The 20,762-nt window shown below is 39.5% G+C and overlaps 1 protein-coding gene across 5 annotated transcripts in view; it reads left to right on the forward strand.

Moving 5' to 3' along the window:
- Positions 1 to 20,762, forward strand: part of AIG1 (androgen induced 1) — a 241,709-nt gene that overhangs the window by 83,380 nt on the left and 137,567 nt on the right. For 4 of the 5 annotated variants that reach the window (XM_007096365.3, XM_007096364.2, XM_042987243.1 and 1 more), the window contains exon 3: positions 1,062 to 1,163. In XM_007096365.3, coding sequence (XP_007096427.1) covers positions 1,062 to 1,163 — 102 coding nt within the window. Of the gene's footprint in view, positions 1 to 1,061; positions 1,164 to 19,244; positions 19,279 to 20,762 lie in introns of those variants that run through there. The other variant, XM_042987242.1, reaches the window with a different exon arrangement.

Below are 20,762 nucleotides of genomic sequence, written 5' to 3' on the forward strand. Positions count from 1 at the left end.
TTGGAACCTTTCTGATGACTAGCTTGTGGTATAACCACTGGGAGTTTTACGAAAAGTGGCATTAAAATATTTACTACTTTTATTAATAAAATGTGGGGGTGGAGATGACTTATAAGAAATGAGATAAAAAGCATTTCTTTTTAATATTTATCTGCATTTTATCATACTGTAGCATTTACTTTGAGATGTAACAACTCTGCAGAGACTTTGAGCCCTCCCTCTGGGATTGTTTCCTTTTCCATGCTACATTTATTGACTGTGTACAAAAGCATTTGTGTTTTCTCTAAAATTCTAAGTTGAAGGTTAAGACCTTGGACCATTCATTTCTTTATTTAATCTGAACTTCTCTCACCATTAGTTTGAAGAAAGATAAGAGAATAAATTGAGTAGTCTACTCTCTTTTGATGTCTATGTTGCCGATGGGTCAAAATAAATCTCAGGAACCCAGATGAGCATGTAAATTATTCCAAGAGAATTAGGATTCTTGTGTTCCATACACTTTACTCTCAGTGCAGCCAAAGCCCCTGCTTAGGCTATATAAATTAATACATTTGCAGGAAATGTGACTTTGGGACATTTTATATAGCAGTGATTTTAATGCTGTTAGTGGTGAAATGGAAACTTGAGAATGTGAAGATTAATTTAAACCACATGATGGGTTCAAGGAAAATACACTACAGTTTCTTGAATGTGTGCTGACTCTGTACAGTGGGGAAAGGGATCCAAAAAACCACCAGTGAACTTTTAAACTCTCTTGAGAGGATTCAAACCAACCCAATTAGCCCTAGAAGAGAGCTGTTCCAGATGACAGACACGATTTATCTTTCCCTCGAAAATAGATCCCTTTGCCTGAGAGAACACAATAGGGAGATCAAGGAAGGAAGAAGGACCCCACGCATTACCACTAATGGAATGAAGTTAGATCTCTCTTTCCAGTCATTAGCTGGTTTACTGATTCGCCTTTCACTGTAGACTACAGTTCTGTTGGGTTCTTTGAACAATGGATAACCAACAAATTGTATGTTGTGAATTTGAAATAAAGGATTTCTTTTCCCTTCCAGTTCGTTGTAGCGGTGTTCTGGATCATTTATGCCTATGACAGAGAGATGATTTACCCGAAGTTGCTTGATAATTTTATCCCAGGGTGGCTGAATCACGGAATGGTGAGTGGACTAAAACAAATAATTTCCTTTCATTAAAAAAAAATCTATTAGGGAGCTATTTTCTAATTTAGGCTTTCCATAGAATCTACCTAAATGGCAGTGAAATGATGGGGATTATGAGAGATTATAATTAGAGAAGAATGCTGAATGTAAATAAAAAACAACTTCCATGAAATTGAGTCACTATTAAAACTATGTAGAAGATGAACCCACAGTTTATAAGTTGTTGGTTTTGTTGGATAATACAACTAGCTTATTCCAGGATGAATTTAATTTCTGTGCCATTCAAAGACTTATCCCCTATTGGAGCCTGAGGATCTTTTCCAACCTATACAACTATCGAGGGCCATTGTTCCCCACGTGAGTGGAATTGTGTTGGAAGCAACAATTCTCCTTGGAGAATTTCCCCAGGAGGAGCAGCAAGACTATTATTTTCCCTGGGAGATCTGCCGCAGGCATGGAGGCGGCCTTAGCAGTGGGTGCTGCCATGGCAGGCTGTCCCCACTGGAGCGCGTTTGCCTGGGACTGTTGGGTCTTTTCCTTCTCCTCAGTCTGATTCTTTCTGAAGCTTTAGCCATGGTGTCGTCTTCACATGTTTCAGATCAAATCTTTTGGATGGTTTGCACATCACCTTATAAGATCTGAGGGTATGTTTTCTTCAGAGAAATTTTGTTGTCTTCTCGTTCTGCCTCTGGAATTGAGCGGTTTTGTTATTAACTAAGAAGCCTGCATTTTTTTGGTTACAGCAGTTTTTAGAATATGTCACTGGGTGCTCCTGGTGAAAAGGGCAACCCATCACAGAAATTATAGGGGAAAGAGGAGCTAGAAATCACACGTCATAGGTCCAAAATAACAGTTTCCTTTCTGCCCCCAATTTTGGTATATTTTGAGAAAAGTGGTGTGTACTAACAAACATTGCTGCGGGACTTTGATTAATCCTTTCCTAAGACAACTCATCACAAGTGGCACAACTGGGAAAACTGGCATTTTCTTTGAATCCAATTAGAGCCACGCTATTGAAGGATTAATGTGGCATCTCTGATTCAGTTCCAAACGAATAAGCTGGGTCTTGTCAGCTTCATGTAACCATCTAACGGACTTGATGTGGTTACTCTATGCCTCTCCACCTTTTGACTTTTCTTGAATGTGCAAAGCCTTTCGTAACCCCATGTCTTTGCAATCCTCTGCCCCAAATGCTCTTTCCATTCTTTCCTGGGGAATCCCTTCTCATCCTGCTCGCTTCTATAACATCTCTCAGAAGCCTGTCCTCACCCCCATAGGCCAGATTAGCTCCCCTGTCAGTTACATTTGCAAAGGACCTTCCAGTCTCCGTTAGACATGTCTGTATCCCCCCTCACTAAGTGTTCCTTCCCAGTGTAAAGCCTCCAGCCGCAAGCACTCTGCCCACCCACCTGGCATGCAGTAGGATCAAGACATGTTTGTTGGATTGATGAGCGAATTTAGTATATAGTCGTCCTCCCCCTTATCCAAGAGGGATCTGTTCCAAGATCCCCAGTGGATGCCTGAAACCACAGATAGTACCATACTGTGTTTTCTCCTATACATACATACATACCTATGATAAAGCTTAACTTATAAGTTAGGCACAGTAAGAAATGAACAATGATCACAGAATAGAACATACAACTACACAGTAATATACAGTAATAAAACTGTGAATGCTATTTCTCTCTCTTCATAATATCCTACTGTACTGTACTCACACTTCTTGTGAAGATGTGAGGTGATAAAATGCCTACACGATGAGATGACATGGGGTAAATGAGGCAGGCATTGTGATGTAGCCTCAGGCTACTACTGATCTTCTGGCATCTGTTTCCAGGCTATGGTTTTCCTGGGTAACTGAAACTGTGAATAAGGGTACGGGGGGGGGCTACTGTAGCCAGTTTCCATAATTGTTCGCCAGTCAGTAATAATAGCTGTTATTTTTTTGAGAACCTACCGTGTGCTAGGTATTCTACAGTGGTTATACCATTTAATTTTCATAGTGGTGCTATGAACAAGAAATCGGTATCCCTTTCAGAAATGAAGAAACCAAGGCTCAAAGTTTCTGACACAAGGAGGGCCTTAACTGAGAACCAGTGGTTGCATCCTGTGCTATAGACGCACAGTCCTTAACTATTAGGCCTATTGTCTACACCCCTCAAATGCACAATATTACCTTTAGGCCAGAGAATAAATCACAACCCTTGCAGATCCAAGTGCTAGTTAATGTTTCAAATGAATGGTTCTAAAGTACTGATGCAGTCATTAGAGGTATAACTGAACTCTCATCATTTCCCCTTGAGTCACTTTGATGGGTTGAATTCTCACTCTTGGAGACAAACACTACTTAGAAATTCAAGGAGAACTTGAGTGATATGAATATTTCGGAAACAGAAAAGATAAATGAATCGACATGTCAAATCCTCGAAGATAATAAGAGCTCCATAGAGTCTCTCCTCGTGAGTTTTGTACTTTAGTAGGGATGAATGACCATTTCTCTGGTTTTCTTCATGTTCCAGTTCATGGTCTCAAAATTACTAACAAAGAAGTTGCCTGTATGGGGCTGAGGAATATTTTGCAATATTAATTGACATTACTCTAACTTTGTATAGATGTAACTTTAAGCAGGATACTGATTCCTTCGATTGGCTCTTAAAATATGAACATAAACTGCTGGAATCATGAATAATTTAATTTTTATAAAAATGTGTAAAAAATTTATGAAATACCAAAAACTCAAATAGGCATTTTCAACTTTATTTAAATTTTATGTAAAAGTTTAATAATAATTGTCATGTGTATTTTATTTCAAAATAGATAATTTTAAATATTTTATTTTAAAAGTATGAAAATAATTCAATTAAATTTTTTTACATCCATTTGAATGTTTAAATTTTGATGAAGACATTCAAATTGTGTGTACTTGGATTATAATTACATTGTTTCTAATTAATGCATTACATTAGTAATATCGATAGAGCTTAAATTTTGTGAGTGTCCATTATAACAACGTATTCGGTGAATTTGCTGAAATGAAGGCAAGGAATGAAAATTTTAGAATATTTATATTTATATTATATTAAATAATATAATTTTTGTAATTTGCCACTCATACGTTTGTAATTTATAATTCTATAAGCCTTTATTTTTCTACTCATCCAATCACATAATTTTTATTTTGCTTTATGAAATATATATCTAACAATGTAGAAGGATAGAACATATTTTATTTAATATTTTGCTAGCTTAATTTATAACTTTTAAATATTTATGCAGATGGTGTATGGTCCTTTAGGCTTTTGGTATTGTCTACCTAGAGTTTTATAACTACAAGAATTCCAAGAGACAGTGTACCCTGTTCTTACATGTAGAATCACACTCATTGCTTGAAGAGTGTCAGCATCAGCTCTTAGGATCCAGAGCCCTGAACCGCAAAACTGAAATGCAGTTTGTAAGTCTGTCACGGCACCATTTCAGAAGACGTCACCAAGTCAGCCTTGAATTTATAACACTCAACTGCCCAACACAAAATCAGTTAGAAAACAGACTCACAAGATCTAAAATTCAAAGGACTTTCCTTTTGATTTACACCAAAATACCCAAAAGTTTGACACAATTGGAACTAAAGGAAAGTATCCTGTCTCTTCTTTTCTATTGTCTACTTCTTTTCTCTCAGCAAGCAATCTTAGATTTTTTTTTTTTTGAAGAGAAGAGGAAACGGATAAATAGATGAGTTGCAACAGTAATACAACCTCACTAGTGTAACCACTAGCTTATCTCAGGGCTCCATTAAAATAGCACATGCACACACACAAAATTTTAATTTATTACAATTAAAAATGTAAATCTATAAAATATAACACATTTAGCTGGAGTCACTTCAGTAGCCAAAATCAAAAACTGTTCTATCCTTGCAGCCCTATTTCTTTTTGTATTTCCAGCAATTCGAGCAGCACATGATGCCCACTAGGCATTCACTAAGTATTGGTGATAAAAAGGGTATTTGTGTGTTTGCTTTTGAAACTTGGAAGAATGTCATGCTTACATTTATATCCTCCTACCACCTTTCTTTCCCTCAGTCCACTGATGAGCAGACAAGAGAAAACTAGAGGTGATTTCAGCAAAATGAATCCATTTTAAAAATGTAATTTGAACAGTCATTGACAATTGAGGTTGGGTTCTGTGTGGATACAACCTGTGGGAGCTGAGCTTTGATTTAATTCAATCTAGCAAACATTTATTGAAAACCCACGAGATGCAAAGAAGCCTGCTAGGTAATGTGTGGTTACAGGAGAAAAATATTTACACTTTTAAAGTATAGAAATGGCATGTTTGAGGTGGAAGAAGATGAGTGGGGAAACAGTTCCACCAGCCAACAGAGTGGTCCCCAGGAGGCTGTGTTCACTCTGACAAGGAGAAGCACTATTGTTATTCTGGCCTCTTCCTTGGTTGCAAAAACAGATCCCTGAACCTTTCTCTTCTGCTGATTACAAGTTTAAAGCATTGTCAATGGAGTAAATATACATTAAAGCAATAAATAAATAAATATTTAAACTCTAGAAAGATTGCAGATTCTCAGCAATGCTATAAGAGGAAGAACCAACCATGAGACAGTGTCTGTGCTTAGTGAAGACCTAATTAATGTTTATAAAATGCTTTGAGAATGCCAAGCACTGCAGAAGTTTGGGTATTATTATTGTTATTATCACGGATCTTTAAGCATACATGACCTAGATATTCTCATAATCACAGCAGTTGTTCATTCTCCGTATAATTAATAAGGAGATACGAAAATAAACCCCACCTCTCTTCATGCTTGATTTGTCAGTTTTTCTTATTGTATGTCACTGATCCTCAAGAGAACTTTAATTTAGGTAACTATTTATTCCGTTCGATATTATTTTGACATTTGGTAATTACTAAAGTTTTTGTACATCTGTCTCCGAAGAGAAGGCGTTGAATACTGCTTGGATGATCATTGGTTTTTCAGGAACTCAGATTAGATGTTATTCTTTTGTTAAATAACACAACTCTGTGCCACCCTGATATGGGATATTTCATAAAATAAGCTGTTGGTCAAAAGAAGACTATCTCCTTTTTCATATGAATGAAGCTGACCTTTCTCATTTTCCCAATATATTCTAAAGTAACTGGAAGATATTTGTAAATTTTCAAAATAAAAGTAAGACTGGAGCAGAGGTCAGAAATTTCTTGGGAACCACTTTCTAAAACTCTCAATGGACCTCCCAAAGAAAACAAATAAGACCCCAAAGACCCAGGAACAAGAAAGAGTTCCATCCACAGTGAGGCAGATGCTTTCACAGTTATTGCATACGGTTCTCATGTGTAAGCTTTTTCATGTCCAGTTTTACCGATCATAGCTTTCTCCTTGTGAATTTTCATTGGCTCAATCTCACCTTCTCAGTAAAGCCTACTCTGAGCAGCCTATTAGGTATTGCCAACTACTCCCATATCCCCAGAGTCCCCTCGCTGTCCCTGCTCTCTGTCCCCCTCCTGGCACTTACTATCCTTGACATATTATATGGCTTTACTTTTATGTTGTACTTATGGCTTATTGTCCGTCCTCTCCTGCTGGAATATAATTTTCATAAGAGCAGGGATCTTTGTTTCAGTTACTCATTTATTCCAAGCGCCTCAAACAGTGCCTCTACATAATGGAAAACAATGAGTATTTGCTGTATGAAATGAATGAATTTTATCAATATTCTGTGTCCATGTTTTCTCTTGTTCTCTTCTCCCCTTCTTGGTCTTTTCCTTTTCATGGTAGTTGACGGAATACAACCCCAAACCATTCACTTCTTTCCTAGCTTGTATTTTATGTCACTCTCCCATCTCAGCTGCACTGCAGCAAAATCTTAGACATGACTTGCTATCCCCCCTGGGGGTCTTGTCGGTTGGTACATATCATATTGCTGCTACTGCCTGAGAAGGCCTGAAATGATGTCCAAAAAACACACCATGGTCCCTGGAACATCTGAGAGTTACAGACCAGGCAAATCATATTCTGGGTCACATTTACTGAAAAGTTCTTCCCTATATTATTTTGTCTGGGTATTAGTTGTTTTTTTTCTCTAGGGTAATAGACCATGGCTTTTTAAAGCAATTTTCTGACATCACAAATTCCTGTGTAAAACTAATTTTCCACGTAAGGGTAGAATTCAAGGCTAATATCATTTGGCATACACTCTGCCCTTTTTCTTGCTCCACTGAATAGATGAGCAGGCCCAGCAGTCGTTTGAGTTCATCATAAGGTCTATAAATTATATGCAGATATTTTGGGGTCAGCAAAACCCAAAGTGTGGTTTACTCAAGCTCTTTTACCCTTAATCCTTAAATCCATAGATATTTCAAAGTAAACTTCATTCATATGTTTCCCATTCATTTGCCCTTAGTTGTTCATAGCTGGGGGAGAGGAGGGGCCAGGCCCGAAGGTGTTGTCTTAGGAACTGGCTTCCTTCTTCATTACCACAAACAGATCATTCATTAGCCACAGACCCAACTCGTTGGCAGAAGTCCATCCCTATATCCTTTCCAGTTTCCTTTTAATTGAAGCTCCAACCTTGGCAAGCATCAGCGATAGCTGCCAAAGAAAGTGAAGTAGAAGCACAAAGCTGCATTTTCTATCATAGAGGCATCATCTCTCAACTTGGGAAGTGGTTCTAAAGATCAGCGGGTCCATACGCCATGTGGCACCTAAATGACCTGAACAGTATCTTTGCAGATTCTCTTTCAGTCTCTGCTGGGCATCTCCGATGATGGGACTTCAACAGTGGACCGAGACCATGGAGTCTTCAGCTTAGGAAAGACTCTCATAAGGAACTGAGCCTTCTGTTCTTTCCTCCAGCCCAAATTGGCCCAGTCCATTCATCCATTCCACAGGATTCAAATACCAGTTGTCATTGTTTTCCTCATGTTCTCTTCCAAGAGGATCTCGCTCTTCCCCATAACTTCAGTCTCTCTTAAATGTTGGTCATTCCAAGTTGGTTCTTCCTGTTCCATCTTCTAAGGGGCATCACGCTCAGCATTTGACACAAGGACCTTGAGATGAACATACTGTAACAAATTCACTACGTTAACCCCTCACCTCATTACCTTAACCCCTTCCCTCAGTCTTGTTACTCATCCCATGTTGCCACTTGAATAATGACTGAAGCATCTAAAAGCCCCTCTTTCTACCACATCCCTCACAGTTAGTCGGCACGTCCTATTAGATGTATGTCCAAAGTAGCTGCCAAAGCTGCCCCGGCCCCCTTTTCTCCACCATCCCGGCTTTAGTTCAAGGCTTCATCATCTCTCAACTGAACAGAGGCAATAGGCTCATCTCTTATCTTCCTGCCTCCGAGCTATCTCCTCACCAGGACTTTCCCCGCACTGCTGCCTCGGTAACCTTTCTAGAAGATCTGAAGTTCTGATGGTTCCTTGCCACATTCCCTTCCCAGACACCACCTGTGAATGAAGTGGTCCCGAGTCTCCTAGGCATCTGAGTGGGTCGCTTCTCCCTGCCCTCAGAACACTGTTCTGACACCTATGATTTCACTTATCACATTATTTGATTAGTATTTATTTACTTGTTTATTCCCCTAATGGGCTATGAGGCCATAAGGGGTAGCAACTGTTGTTTTTTTTTCTCCCATCTTTTCCTCCAGAACCTAGCATATTCTCTGACATTACTGCACACACAGTAAATGTTTACTGAAAAAACGGAATACAGGTCCTTTACTGTCATGCTCAGTCTCCCCTGACTAGGCTTCAGCTTGTCTAGATTCGTTTTTATAGTTTCATATGATTTGGCAAGAGCACAGGAGAGCAATTTAGCCATCGTCTTGGCCTATTAGTGCTGTCCAAGCTCCATTAACTCTTTTTGGTAGTTTCATTATACAATACACTGAAACTTCCACATCATTTTTACCCGACCAGTGGGTAGTTTAGCTAACATTTGAAGTTGTTATTTTGGTATTTTATAGACAAAATGTAGGACCTCTAGGTGTATTTGTAGTGTATTCCACCTTGTTAAACTCAACTAGAATACAGCATGAGCTCTGGGGAAGCCACAGTACTAAGGTTTTGAGGGTCATTAAATATATGTTGGAATTTAATAATATGATTGATTTCTAAAACGCTGTTTTGAATTGAGATGCCTAAGTTTATGCCACTGAATTGAAGTTCCTTTGGAGGCTACTGCTGTGAGTAAAGTCAGTAACAAAATAAGTGATTATTCAGAGCAATAAATTTTAACCATCTTGTAATTGTGCTTGGAGAAGATGGTTGATTCCTCTAGACAAGACAGGTACTTAGATAAAAACTACATATGTGGTGGCAGAAGAGATTGGCTACTGAAGATTATCACTATGTCCAGGGATAATAGAGAAACAGGAAACTAATGGAATACGTCTAGTGGAGAGAGAGTGCTCAGACAAGGGGTCTGGTGAGGAAAAGTGTTCTAAGATGGTATTGGCACCAAGTGGATGGTAGACTGGGGACAAAACTCACCTTCGAAGGATAGGTGTTGATTTTTTCCAAGTTGGCTGGGAAGTCTAGATATCTAGAGATCCCAAGGGGTCATTGTGTTGGTCACATTTAGGTAAAGTGGGAAAAGAAGCCTTCCTGAGGGTCCAGAATCATTGTCCAAAATCCTTACGTTGGCACCAGATCATGAAGACAGCACAAATCCTCATCTCATCTCATGCTTCTTTATCCAAATCAGGTTGAAAAATGATCAAAGAAAAGCAAAGAAAGACTGTGACAACACACTAGAAAATGTTCAACCCAACTTTTTTTTTTCTGTTTGAATCTGAACCTAAACTACCAAATTTGTCCACAAAATGCCTGGTCTTTTAGAAATACTGGGTAACTTCCCTGAGCCTATTTATACCTCTTGTCAAGGTGAAGCTTTTCCAGGGAGTCTCCAGTGTTCCCCTCTGCTAAACTGTAGCCAATACAGAATGGCAATGAAACCTGCCCTCCAGGACATTCCAGGACTGAGTGTGCACCCAGCCCTCATCTCCCAGTCAAAACCCTCTTTTTGCTCCAAGTCCTCTCATGCATCAACTCTCCCTTATAGAGCTGATCACCTCTTCTTTATGAACCTCTACCCCACATGTGCCTCTATTATAGCATCCATTGTGCTTTACTTGTAGTATATTGTTACATTAGTCTGGAACTGGATGTTCAATAAGAGCAGGCACATGCTCTTAGCTCCCTCCCATAGCCCCATCTTCTGGATCAGTGCATGGCACATAGTGGGTCTCAGAAAATATTTTTGAAGGAATGAATGAACAGTGATGGAGGGAGTGCATTTCTATTGTATTTCCTTACTCTCCCAGACTGGTAACACTTTCTGAAAAGGAAATAAGATTATTTTCTCCAAGTGAGCTCAGGCCAGTATGTAGGATCACCATGTAATTCTCTATGTTTCATACCCTAGTCCTTCAGTGACCCATTTTACCGCATCCTTGTCAAGCTCACTGGCTTACAATTTTCGAAATCAGTCTTCCCCTTTTCCACAGAAGAACTGTCTGTATCTGCTGGCCTTCAAGCGTCCAGTATAATACCTTGCCCAGGCTCACACAGCTAGCCGGCTCCCTGGCTGGAAGGAGAATGCTGAGCTGACTGACCCATCATGCTTATTGTATCCAGGGCCTCTCTCTGTGGAGCTTTGTTAACATCTAGTGAAGAGATGCCTTTCAACGTGAAATGTCATTATATTTCGCAAACATATTTCTTCAAGACACTGATAAATATTCCTGGCATTTTAGATTATTTTCCTTTTCATCTAAGCAAGGGTGACTTTTTCCTATTTTTCTTGCCATATCCATATCCAGAGAATGAGCATGCCCTTAATGATCTAATTAATATATGTTTTAACCTAGTTGCAAGGATTAGCTTTGATGGGTGGAAATGTTTCCCTTAAGGCGGCCCCTTTCATCCTTATCACATACATTAATCCGTGTGACCTGGGAATATATCAAATTGTCTTCTATGTCCAAGTGCCACTCCTCACATGCTACTATCTATATGTGTTAGGACACAAAGGTTGAAGTTAGTAAACATCCTTTTCTCTGTCTACCCTGCTACCGTGCACATCACAGAGCGTCTTTTTTGTTCGATTCTCTTTCTCTGACCGGGGTAACCCCAAAAGCCACTCCATTTCTGTCTGCAGCTCTTCTAATAGGTGCAGACACGTGACAAAGGGGATCTGAATCAAATGACCTCTCGAGTTTTCTGTTTTATTCTTATTCTTTTTTTTTTTTTTAATTTTTTTTTTCAACGTTTATTTATTTTTGGAACAGAGAGAGACAGAGCATGAACGGGGGAGGAGCAGAGAGAGAGGGAGACACAGAATCGGAAACAGCCTCCAGGCTCTGAGCCATCAGCCCAGAGCCTGACGCGGGGCTCGAACTCACGGACCGCGAGATCGTGACCTGGCTGAAGTCGGACGCTTTAACCGACTGCGCCACCCAGGTGCCCCTGTTTTATTCTCATTCTGTGAAAACGGTTTAGTGTAAGTGGTTTGAGAGGTTAGAATAGAATTCGCTGTTCAACGGTCTTTTTAAATTTCCCTACTGAATCCCACTAGTGGGGAGCTTACAGCCTGTTGTGGAAATTCCTGAGATTGGCGTGGAAGCAAATAGTACAATGCCGGCCACTTGATAGGCTGGATAGATGTCAGTTCCGTCAAATAGGATATGATAGGAATCTTACGGAGAAGCTAAAATTTCCCTAGAGCTAATGACTCCCTTACTGTCATATACAAAGTTACAAGCTAGCGTCACACCTTGTCTAAAGCTGCAAGGAAAAATGCTCCGGTGGAAATCTTGTATTTTTAGCAACACCAAATTTGTATATACTTCTAGCATAAAAGTTAATGAAATTCCTTTAAAGTTTATATAAAAGTTCAGATATTTATCCTTGGACGTAGAATTCGCATCTCCCTTATTATTTTTAAGCATTTCCCCTCACTTGCACCTTTTGTAAAGAACTTTGCTTCAACTCAGAATTTGACTGCTGATATTCACACATATGGCAAATATGAACTAATCGGACCACAGATATTTTGCTGCATTCCACGGTGTCTCATTTATTTGTTTAATTTGCAGCCATAGCAACTAGATTCCACTACTTCAGGCTTTTACACAGACCTGCAGTCTGATCAGCCTGGTTGAAGTCTGGCACTCAGTGCTCTGCTCAATTGAAGACATATGCGCAAACTCACTTACCACGTTTTTTAACCTGGTTTTCACACTGGGCAGATATTAATATTTGCGTAAAGTATGAAAAGCCACCTTCTGCAAGGAGAGTAGGCAATTAGAAGATGTTGTGACCTTCTTTTCTGAAACATTTCAAATCTGAAAGTTTTCCTGGCATGCTTTTCAGAAGCCCATCTGACTTTGAAGCAAGCTGCCTCTCCACAGAAGGCTCACTCCAGCAATGACTAATGGATTGACCTGGTGCCATGCTAGCACTGCTCCACGCATGCTGCTCTGCACAAGACGAGCATTTGGAAATGACCTTGAAAGGGAGTCTTGCCAAGCTAATGAAATATGGGCCTTCAAGGAGTGCCATTTCACAAGCGGTTTCCAGAAGGGTATTCACAGCATTGTCGAAACTGGGCTCCTTAATTTGGTATTGGTTTACCACGAGTGTTTAACATACACAAGGAATGATGCTCCTTCTTGGTTTTATGAGTTGTGCTTTGTTACAGGTTGGAAAAATTAGGTAATGGTGAAAACTGGCATCCCAGTGTTGTTCCTCTTAAGGTGTTTTTGTTTCAAACATTCGCTGGAGGAAAGGAGGATGCTCAAAGGGTCCAAGTGTAAATAAGGAGATGGGAGTTTAAAATGAAGGGTAAGCTGCAAATGGGGGTCAAGGTGGTGTTCGTGGGTAAAGATGGTAGGAAGAGGTACCTCTCTGTACGCAGTTTACTGCCCAGTTGATAGGATTCCAACTCACCAGATTTCGGTTCTAGGAGGACAGTGTTCCTTCATCTCAGTATGCACGCCGAGAGTGCATAGTCTGTGGTAGTTGTTTAAAAATGTCCATCGCCATTGACATCAGTTGTTGCTATATGGCTTTCCATTTTAGTGAGTGATGTATTTCTGTTGGTGCACAGAGTCTTTTTTTTGATTGCGCTTCTCATGCTGGTGAAGTTGGCTGACATTTCAGGATCTGTGAATGAAGCTGTGCTTTAACCTTATTTGGAAGTCAGAGATCAGGCTCCTGGATTCATATGATTTGGAAAGGTCCCCCTCAGGTTCTCCTCCTGTGACCTCGCTTCTATAATCATGGGTAGCAGAGACAGTCCAAGGTCAGGGCAGTCAGGTGGATGTTAGAAGAACAATGGGGAACAAGTCATATTCTCTTAATTCGTTCTTAATTAATTATCTTCATTCTTCGTTAGTTTGCTGAAGCCAGCTCTCAGATTTTTATACAAAATTAGATTGGATACTTCTTTTAAAAAAAAATTTAGCCCCTCTAGAACTCTCTGATGAGATTGCTAAAGACCTCTGGCCCTTCTTATTTCTAAAATACTGATAAATCTCACTAAGTAATCTTGGGAAACAAACATCTATAAGATCAGGGCAGCATACTGTCAATGGCAACTTCCCAGAACATTCCTTTTTACTTCATCTGGGATTTTTCAATAAGTAATTTGATATTTCTGTAAGTTTAAACTGGAATCACTAAAATGAAGGCATTTTTCCCTTATAAGCTCAAGCCTTCCAGACTCATCATTTTGTAGAGTTACATAAGTAAGCCATGCAACTAAGCTCAAAGTCTAAATTATAGAATATAGTTGTTGTAAAACTGTTCACGTTTTATGCAGCAACTTACATTAAAACCAGTAACATATTTGCAAAACAGGTTTTGTAAGCAACAATTTATATTGAAATCCAGCTTGGTGATTTTTCATTAGATTTTGCTGAGGGTTATATGCTATATTATTCACTTGTGAAATTTTTTCTTTCTCGGTTGCTTATGTTTGGTAAGTTTGCTTGAAAAGTTCTGGCATAGGACTAGCTCAGAATGATGCCATTATCTTGCCCTGTTTTCTTTATCTGTCTGTATTTGGGTGATTTGCTTTAAATTTCAGTTCCATACCTTTTTTTCACTTTTAAATGTTTCTGTTGGAGAACACATTTTCCTAAATAGTCCTGATCCCTAGTTTAGAGCCTCATCATATTAATATGACATTTTTATAATATTTCCTAAAACATTTATCAACTGCTTAAATAAAGAAAATATGAAAGAGGGAGAGAGAGACCAAAGAAGGGTGAGAAAAAGAGGAAAATGCAGCAGGGCACATCAACCAGAAAGAACATCATGACTTCTGGTACATAATATCGTAGATCACAGCTCACAGGAACCAAGAGATGGACTAAAAACACAAGGTCCAGGCAATGAGTTTTTGATGCCCTGAGAATCCTCGTGTCCTTGTGTCCTACTGACTTGGGCACTCAGCACTGCCTTTCTCTTCCTGATAATGCTTTTTCTTTTATCTTTTCAGTAAACATTTTAGATGTGAAGAAATAACGGGAGCTTATCATTATTCAATACAGAAAATACCTTCACCTTTAAACTATATTCACAGTCTCACCATCCTATGTTTTAGAATCATACGAGATGATTTGTGTGTAGGTAAATAGAATGTAAAATATTTTCTTTTTTGATCATTTATTTACTTATTTTAATATTAAATTTATTGTCAGATTGGTTTCCATACAACACCCAGTGCTCATCCCAACAGGTGCCCTCCTCAATGCCCATCACCCACTTTCCCCTCCCTCCCATCCCCTATCAATCCTCAGTTTATTCTCAGTTTTTAAGAGTCTCTTATGGTTTGGTTCCCTCCCTCTCTCAAAAAATTAAAAATAAAGTATTTTCTTATGAATAACTTCACCCTGCACCCATGCGCAGCTCCTCCCGATTGAACAGGAGCCTTCTTTCCAAAGCCCCAGGTAGAGACTTGCTCAACCTTTATTCTAACACTGATGGCATGTTGTCCTCTGCTTCCTTGTCTAATTGTTGTAAAAGATATCTCAAACATCGTCTGTGTACCTTATATATATTTCTACTAGTACACATAAGTGAAAGAAATATGACCCTGTATTAGTCAGGGCTCTCCAAAGAGACAGAATCAGGAGTGTGTGTGTGTGTGTGTGTGTGTGTGTGTGTGTGTGTATGTACATATGGGGAACTGGCTCACATGATTATAGAGCCTGAGAAGTCCCAAGATCTACAGTCAACAAGCTGGAGACCCAGGAGAACCAATGGTACAGTTTCGGTCCAAAGGCCTAAGGAGCAGGAAAGCTGATGGCCCAGGTTCTAGTCCAAGTTTGAGTCCAAAGGCAGGAGAAGACCCATGTCCTAGATTGAAGGCGGTCAGGAAGAGAGAGCAAATTCTCCTTTCTTCATCCTGTTATTCTAATTAGACCTTCAGTGAATTACATGACTCCCACCCCCGTTGGGGAGGACAGTCTGCTTTGCCCAGCCTATTGATTCAAGTGTTCATCTCATCCAGAAACATCCTCACAGACACATCCAGAATAATGTTTAACCAAATACCTGAGGGCCCTGTGGCCCAGTCAGGTTGACACATAAAATTGACCTTTCCAGATCCCCATCAAAAACTCCTCTCTTCCTTTAAATGTCAACTCCATTTGTTAAAGGTCTGAATAATGCTGTCCTGTTTCCATGCCATTAAAGTTACACTAAAGTTGGTCAATGCTGGTCGGCCCAAGTCTCACGCTCAGAGGTTCTTAGGATTCGGTTCGGGATGGGGCCCGTGCGCCATCTATATTCTTTGTAATGTGTTCTGAAGCACAGCCAAGTTTGAGAATCCTTGAATTCGTTATTCTCTAAGCTTCCTTGGGATTCAGTGAAAGTGGTTAATGGAAGAACACAAAGAGGGAAGTCACCCTGGCAGTGCCTGGAGCTGAGCTGAATGGAGGGCATGGTAAAGAGACGGACTTCGTTAGACGTGCATAACCAGGCTGACTTAACCATTAAGGCGTTGGTTACAAGGTGGCATCTCTGCCTCTTTTTCGACTGGGATAAAATACTGGCGCCATCCCAAGATTCTAGGAAAAATGAATCAATATTAACATTTCTTAAAAGATTAAAAGCATAGCACATGTGTCAATTATCATTAATCCTTGAAAATATTTATGGAGTTAAATGGTCTGTAACTAATTAGAGGTGGCAGTTAACAGGGGATATGGGTTTCCTCTGAGTTATATGAAACAAAATATAAATCTTTTTATATAACCCTATTTCCTACAGAAAGGATTTTTGCTTATCAGTGGGATTTTTAAAGTTTTATTTTATTTTCTTGGATTTCATTCCTTTTCCATAAATTCTATAAGCAGAATTACAATGAGGTGAGTCACAGTCTTAACACTTTTTTGGAGCTTCTTCTGCCAATGCAGCTTGGAATATAGGGGATTTTTTTTTAAAGTGTGTTTGGGAAACTTGGGGAGGGGAGAGGCAGGGAGGGAGGAAAGAAGGAAGGAAAAACAGAGACAAGGTATTTTACTTTAGACTAAATTTTTTTAAATTAATGACATTGTAAGGCTTCCATAGTAGTTCATCAGTGTGTTGTACAAAACCCTGAAGTCCAAATGGTTTGGGTTTTTAAAGTTCATTCATGAGCTAGTCATTTGGAACTGAGAACACATTTTACCACAAAAATTCTGTTATATAAGCGGTAATTAATTTTTGAGGCTAGCTCATAATCTGTCCTCATTCTGTTTTGAAACTGAATGGCTGTGCCTTTACAGTGATAAATAGACTATGCGATTGAAAATTTGTAGATCAAAAGAACATTAAAGCAAGAACATCAATTTTTGAGTCACTTACAGCTTTTCACTTGAATGCTGGTGCTGGAGGGAAAAGCAGATTTAATCTGAAGAGCCCACAGACGTGCAGAACGTCTAATGTCGATATTCGAGAACGCCAGCCAACCATCCTCTTCCGAGAGTCTCTGAAGCCACACGTGTGCTTCGGGCTGGTCACCAAAAAGCAACACGCTTAGACCATATTAATAAGTCCTCGCTGAAAAAATGTCTTCTTTCTTTCCTGCAACAAATACAGATGTCACATGTACCATAAGTGATATGCTCCTCATCACTCACACTGGAAGGACACAGGAAGAACATCTCTCTGTGGAGCTTATGATGTAGTGGGCGAAGTAATCGAATAATAGTGCAAGTACATGACCTACGATTCATCCATGTTTATGAAATATTATAATATGAGCATTAAAGTAATACATCTGTACGAGGAGGAATGAAGATTTGTACAAGCTACACATGGGGATGGGAAGGCAAACCTTTGCTAAATACCTGCCAATGGCCAGCCACTTACTTACATTATCTCATTTTCTCTTCAGCGTGACCCTGAGTGGTAGGGACTATTACCACTGTTTCACACATGAGCGGCTGAGACTCAGAAGTTAAAAATGTGTCCAAGGTGGTCTAACACTCTGCACAGGGCCTGTGTACAAATCAAGCCTCCAGGACTCCAGGCACTTTCTGCCAGTCTGAACTGTCTGTTTTGCAAAATCACTCTGGAGATATTTCCTATTAGTTTACTCAGTATTTTTTTTATAAGTATCTATGCAGTAATCTCCTAGAATTTAAGAGTGGAAACAATGTTGTATATCCTGATGCTGACATGCTCCTTTTTGTTAATGGGAGCTGTTTCCACTTCTCTGATGCCACGTTTAATGTTCCCATGCGCTACATAGATCCTCACCAGAAGGAGGGGGCATCAATCTGAAATGCAGAAAATTTTTCTGAAGCAGCACTTCATTCGAATACACATGTAAATTTAAACCCATCTTTTTCAGACCTAAATGTGAGACCTAAAACCATAAAAATCCTAGAAGAGAACACAGGCAGTAACCTCTTCGGCATTAGCCTTAGCAACTTTTTCTAAGTATGTCTCCTGAGGCAAGGGAAACAAAAGCAAAAATAAACTATTGAGATTTCATCAAATAAAAAGCTTCTGCACAGCAAAGGAAACAATAAAAAAAAAAAAACCTAAAAGACAGCCTATGGAATGGGAGAAGATATTTGCAAATGACATATACAAGAAAGGGTTAGCATCCAAACTATATAAAGAATTTACAAAACTTAACACCTAAAAAACAAATAATCCAATAAAAGTGGGCAGAAGGCATGAACAGATATTTCTCCAAAGAAGACATCTGGATGGCCAACAGACACATGAAAAGATGTTCATCACTTACCATCAGGGAAATGCAAATCAAAACTAAATGCGATCTCACCTCACACCTGTCAGAATGGCTAAAAGTAACAGGGATGTGGTGAATAAGAAATACTCACGCATTGTTGGTGGGAATGCAAACTTGTGCAACCACTGTGGAAAACAGTATGGTGGTTTGTCAAAAAGTTAAAAATAGAGCTACCCTATGACCCAGCAATCGCATTGCTAGGTATTTATTTAAAGAATACAAAAACTAATCCAATGGGATACATGCACACTGTGTTTTAGCAGCATTATTTGCGATAGCCAGGGTATGGAAGCAGCCTAAGTGTCCATCAATTGATGAAGAGATCAAGAAGAAGTAGTATATGTATACAATGGAATATTATTCAGCCATAAAAAAGAATGAAATCTTGCCATTCGCAACGACATGGAAGGATCTAGAGGGTATAATGCTAAGTAAAATAAGTCAGTCAGAGGAAGACAAATGCCGTATGATTTCACTCATGTGGAATTTAAGAAACAAAACAAACAAGCAAAGGAGGAAAAAAAAGAGAGAGAGAGGCAAATCAAGAAGCCAAGTCTTAATTATAGAGAACAAACTGATGAATACCAGAGGGGAAGTGGGTGGGGGATGGGTAAAATAGATGGGGATTAAAAGGACTGTGTTAAGTACTTGTGATGAGCACAGGGTGATGTATGGGAGTGTTGCATCACTATATTGTATACCTGAAACAAATAAGACAGTATATTTTAACTAACTGGAATAAAAACTTAAAAATAAACCCATCTTTTTTTTTTTTTTTTTTTTTTGCTTTTCAATTTTAGGAAAGGGATTCATCTCCAGGCTAGCCCATCTTCACAGGCCATCTTTCTGTTGTTAATTGTGATGTGCTTTTTCATATGTGGCTTTCTCCAGAGTGCTCAGTAAAACATTTTGGAACCTCACGCAGGCAATGTCTCCTTTCTGTGAGGTTTATACTATCACTTATTTGAAAACTCCATCTGTGGGATTTTCAGACATTTGTGGATGTCAGGATATCTATTCTCACTTGGCCAGGCCTCCCTGGACACTCTTGTTCCCTGTGTGGGGAGGGACCAAGCCAGGCTGGATGTGGTCACTCTCATGGCATGCCAGTGTTGCCGTGACAGAGTGTCTCTTGAATTGTTTGGTTAAACAGAGACTTCTGGTCTCTGCCAGAGCATAAACCCTGTCACAGCTGGATGAGGGGCAGTTGTCAGCTAAGACCCAGGACAGGTCTGGGCAGCTCCCCTCTCTCCTGGGCCAGGTACCTCTATGCTCTGTGACTGCCTGTGTGGCCCACGGCCTGCATCAGGCAGAACCAGGACCCTACATTTCTAGGCTAAGAGACAGCCAAGGATGCTTGAGCTGAATCGAATGCCCTTCGATTCTTCGGTTCTTCGGGCATTTCTACCATAACATTGGAATTGAGCACATTGGCCGAATAAAGTTGAAATAATAAAAAAAAAGGCAGCTCATTTGCAGCTTCCAACACAGTTTTCTCTCCTTTTCGAAACACCATACTTTTTTGGTCTGATTCTTCATTTTCTCTTGATTTCCACTTACCCTGAGCATTTTACTACAAGCTGCTGTGTCCTTTTAAGGAACAGCTAGAATACACATTATAGAAGAAATAGAAAAGAAATAGATATGACTTCTAGAGTGTCAATTCCTCAAAGCTCTCTTTGTGTTCTCCACATGTCTTAGTATTGATTGATGGTTGGTTAACTTAGTTTACTGGTTCTGGTTACTTAATTTAATTAATTAATTAATTAATTAATTAATTTTGAGAAAGAGAGAGAGTTGGGGGAGAGGCAGAGAGTGAGGGGGAGAGAGAGAAAATCCCAAGCAGGCTCCACATCAGCACAGAGCCCAATGCAGGGCCCGAACTCACGAACCGTGAGATCATGACCTGAGTGGAAATCAAGAGTTGGATGCTTAACTGACTGAGCTACCGAGGCACCTCCATTCTGGTTATTTTAGAGAGGACAAAGAAGTTGATGGTTCTGGCTTTATATGTTAATTGCACCATAAGACTTACCACTTTTCTTTTCCTTAATGGGGATTTATCTCTTGCATTTTCTTCTGTTTATCACTCCTAAATGGAATATAAAGGACCATGATCACAGCAGACATGCACCACGCTCCTCTCTCTTGCTGTGCTAAGCACTTTTAGATATTGTCTACTTAATTCTCACAACTCTATTATCATTCCCATCTCACAGAAGTAGAAACTGAGGGTTAGAGAATTTAAGCAGTAAAGGGAAAAGCAAGGAAATAATGTTTCTCTTGGTAAGTGGGCAAGAAATGGCAGAACAAAGTAG

Source organism: Panthera tigris, chromosome B2, assembly GCF_018350195.1.
Source record: "Panthera tigris isolate Pti1 chromosome B2, P.tigris_Pti1_mat1.1, whole genome shotgun sequence".
In the NCBI taxonomy this organism is placed as follows: Eukaryota; Metazoa; Chordata; class Mammalia; order Carnivora; family Felidae; genus Panthera; species Panthera tigris.